At 37.5% G+C, this 4,010-nt stretch overlaps 1 protein-coding gene across 1 annotated transcript; it reads right to left on the reverse strand.

Moving 5' to 3' along the window:
• Positions 1–669: 669 nt before the first annotated feature.
• Positions 670–1,305, reverse strand: LOC126199439 (uncharacterized). The gene has a single exon (XM_049936356.1). It carries the CDS (start codon positions 1,303–1,305, stop codon positions 670–672), a length of 636 nt encoding a protein of 211 aa, XP_049792313.1.
• Between the last annotated feature and the right edge of the window lie 2,705 nt (positions 1,306–4,010).

Below are 4,010 nucleotides of genomic sequence, written 5' to 3' on the forward strand. Positions count from 1 at the left end.
ATGATTTTAACCCTTAACTACTATGGTCATTCACAGGAACACAATTACTTTGGAGGGGTCTCACAGACCGCATTTTTCTATTTTATATATCAAACCAGAATTTTGCAGAATATATATATACAGTTTCTTGACTTCCTGTCATTCATTACACTTCTTAGAGGTAGCCTTTGTAGAAATTTTATTTTTTTAAACAATACAGTATTTTAAACACTTCGACAACTAAAACAAAGCAAAATCTGGAGTATATTTTTATTTTGTGAGTTACGAAAATAACAGCAAATAGTTATCTCTCTACTCACACACAGATTTTCATCAGAGGGATTATATTACAAACTGGCAATATAACTAGGTGGAGAAATTCAACATGACTTACGATAAATTGTGTGCGAAGTCAGCTTTCAGTTTACGACTCATCTTTGGAATGTAGAGTGAATATTTCAGTCCATAAGTCTACGAGTGGAGAAACTTTGCCACATTTTACTTCTAAAATTACAAGTAAAAACTAAATACTTGTTCCGTGTGCCACTGAATCATACTTTATTCAATTTACACCTGCAAACACTTCACGCAGACCTTCCTGGAACACTCCAAACAAATCAGAACACCACACTGTTGACATGGATACCTGGTTTTCCTCTTCAGACGAGGAGGGAAAAAGGCACATGTTTTTCAATTTCCAAATTCTTCTTTTGATGTCTGAGGCTCATCTTGTAAGTGAAGTATTCTTCTGATGGTGTCACTCAACTCTTGTGGCAAGCATCCAATAGAAATTCTACGCTTCGTATGAGGTTCAACTAGGTCTCTTGCTAGAGTCTTCATGAAGCTCAATCTCATCATTACTTCTGCCTTTGGATAAGCTTGATGTACCACATAAAAATTTACACTGCAAGCAACATCCACTAATGTGAAGAAAATCTTCTTGTCCAGCGACTTGACGAATAAGCTGCACCTTTGGTGGAGACAGTCCACACCACCTTTTGTTGTGTTATAAAACAGGATGGTCTCAGGTTTTCCTGATTCAGGATCATTGTTTACTGAATGGTGCATAGAAGAGATCAGTATTGCAGCTTTGGACTTCTTGGGCACGGAGGAAACCAGCTTCATGTCTTCTGTAAAACCGTAAACAGATGTCTTCACACCTCGTTTCTTATTAGGTAAGAAGTTATGTGGGATCTCCTTTATGTTCTTTTTCAGTGTACCAACATATGTGAGACCTTTTTCTGAATGTTCATTGACTAGTTCTACTAATGAGTACCAGTTGTTACCTGTAACATTTCTCCTTATGTTTTCAATGGGTTTCACCATCGAAGAACAGCCTGTGTGGAACACTGTGACCTTTCACATGGCTGGGAAGGGTGTGACCGTCGCTGCCTTTTCCAGAATAAATGTATGCATTGTACAAGTTATTTGTACAAGCGTCAGTCAAACACTGGACTTTCAGGCCATACTTTGCTGGTTTGTTTGGCATGTACACCCTAAACCCACACCTTCCACAAAAAGGAACAAGCATTTCATCGACACACACTGTTGCACCTACAGAGTAGCAAAATTGACTTTTTTCGATGAAACACAAAAAGATTTGTGAAATTACTGCTGATTTGTCTATTTTCTTTCTTTCCACCCAATCATCTGGACTGTCAAATCATAATGCAGACAATAAAAACAGTGCATTTGAAAACATCTCTGCCTGTTCCATCGGTTGCAAACAAGCTGTAAACAGACTCGTTCCCTGACTTGAATATGGCTGAATACACTAATAGACCAATTATAGCCTTCAATTCAATGACATCAACATCTTGTAGATAGGATAATCAATCGTTAGCATACTGTGCTCTAAGCTTAAATATTTTCAGATTTATCCATCGAATGATTTCGTCTAGAATGTCTGGTGTAAAGAACAGTTTCCATACCTCCAAAACAGCAGGGTTTCCTCCAAGACTTTTCGCCAGCCGTCGCAGTCCAGGAAGCTGCAAGACGATGTCATGTTGCCTTGTTCTTATGTTAGCTGGTGGCTGCTTTTTTCTCCATCAAAAACACCTATTCTTACCGAAGAAGTAAGCTCCATCATCATCAGCTGTCACATCTTCATTACTTTCAGTTTCCTGCTCTGAATTAATGTCGTGAAAAATCAGGGTCATTATCGTTGTCATCAAAGTCTTCATCCAAAGATTCAACGGGGCGATCTTGAACATCCACATCTGTCTCACATAACACACATTGCATAGGAGGCCCAGCTTTCCTCGCCATGGAGAAACAGTAGCATGCAACAAAAACGCGGCACGCAAACACTATGGTATGTTTGTGAGACCTCTCAAGGCTAATAATTACGAAACAAAGAGTAGCAACAATGCAAGAATGCTGGCACATGTAGCTTGACAGCCAATAGGAAGGTACATGGAAGAGTCCATTTGGCTTTGCAGGGGTGTGAGAAATATCTCAACACAAAAATTAGTAGCAGTCTTGAGAGAAGGTCGATAGTAGTTAAGGTTTAATCAGTGAAGTGAGATGATCAACTCACTCTAACTTCATGACAGATACATATGAATAATGGTAGAATCTCTCATATATCTCATGTGCATGAGATTCTAGAGAGGGGGAGAGGGTTATAGAGATGTATCTGACAAGTTAAAGATGCTACATAATTAAATAGCCAATGCCAGATCCAAATGGGAGTTTGTGATACACTTTCGGCCGGTTGGTTGATTTAGGAAAGAGGACCAAACAGCAAGGTCGTCGGTCCCATCAGAATAGGGATGGATGGGGAAGGAAGTCACTTGTGCCTTTTCAAAGGAACCATCCCGGCATTTGCCTGAAGCAACGTAGGGAAATCATCGAAAACCTAAATCAGGATGGCCAGATGTGGGTTCGAACCATCGTCCTCCTGAATGTGAGTCCAGTGTGTTAACCACTGTGCCACCTTGCACAGTGAAACACTTTCTGATTGCGCAGTACGATCCCTACAATTACTCGAGTTCTCAATACGACACATTCTTATTTTGTTCACCAACAATTTTGTATTCATGTCTCTTATTTTCACACAAATTAAATGATACTGAAGGACATTTAATGTAATTTAATGACTTCTAGATGGCAAGTTCATCATCTTATTTTATATTCTAGATTACGACAAAGTAGAAATCAAAACTTTGAATAAAGATGTTGAAATTCAATCTATTTATTTATTTTAATGTCAATCCAATTATTTAATACAACCTTTTAGCTAAAATTCTCATCATTGCAGTTTCTATTAGACAACGTAAAACATGATGGCTGCTTATCCAACACATAAACAATTCAAGTATTTTTGACCGTAAACATGATTTTAAATACATTTCTCCCTGCGACTTTATAATTCATTAGTCTTGTAATATCTGAAAAATTAATGTAATTAGAAACTATGCATACTTTGTCTATAACATTAACACTTCATGTTTCATGTTTGGATATCAGATTTTACATTTTTTTGTGTAAAAAGATATAATGTCTAACCAGTACTACTATCTTAGATTTTTCCTTTGTTTATCATGAATACTGGTTCATAAGCATAGTGAGAATTAGGTGAATATCAGGTGGTCATAATTAAAGTGCAATTATCCATGGAGGTCCAGGGTGGGCTGGAATCATCACATGGCAGCAAGATTTGGTAGATATGCTAATGTGTTAATAGATTTGGTAGGTATGCTAATGTTTTAATGTGGAACCAATTTTCAATGGAAAAAAATTAGTTCCTATTTTTGCCACCAAGTCGATATCTGGCACTGTACAGCATCTCGTCAACATCTCCAGTGCTTACACTGAACAAATTGTGTAAGCAGTGGTTAACAGTAAAATCAACAGTATGTCTTTCTAACTTGTTTGATATTTTCTGCCATTTGTTTGATCTTTTCTGGCCACATCCCATTCTTAATCCATTACATATGGAAATATTTCTATACATCTTTCTTGTATTCATAGTGCCAGATTTGCACCTAGTAGACAAAATTCGAACTAATTTTTTTCGGCGTACATCG

The sequence above is a fragment of the Schistocerca nitens genome, chromosome 8 (assembly GCF_023898315.1).
Source record: "Schistocerca nitens isolate TAMUIC-IGC-003100 chromosome 8, iqSchNite1.1, whole genome shotgun sequence".
In the NCBI taxonomy this organism is placed as follows: domain Eukaryota; kingdom Metazoa; phylum Arthropoda; class Insecta; order Orthoptera; family Acrididae; genus Schistocerca; species Schistocerca nitens.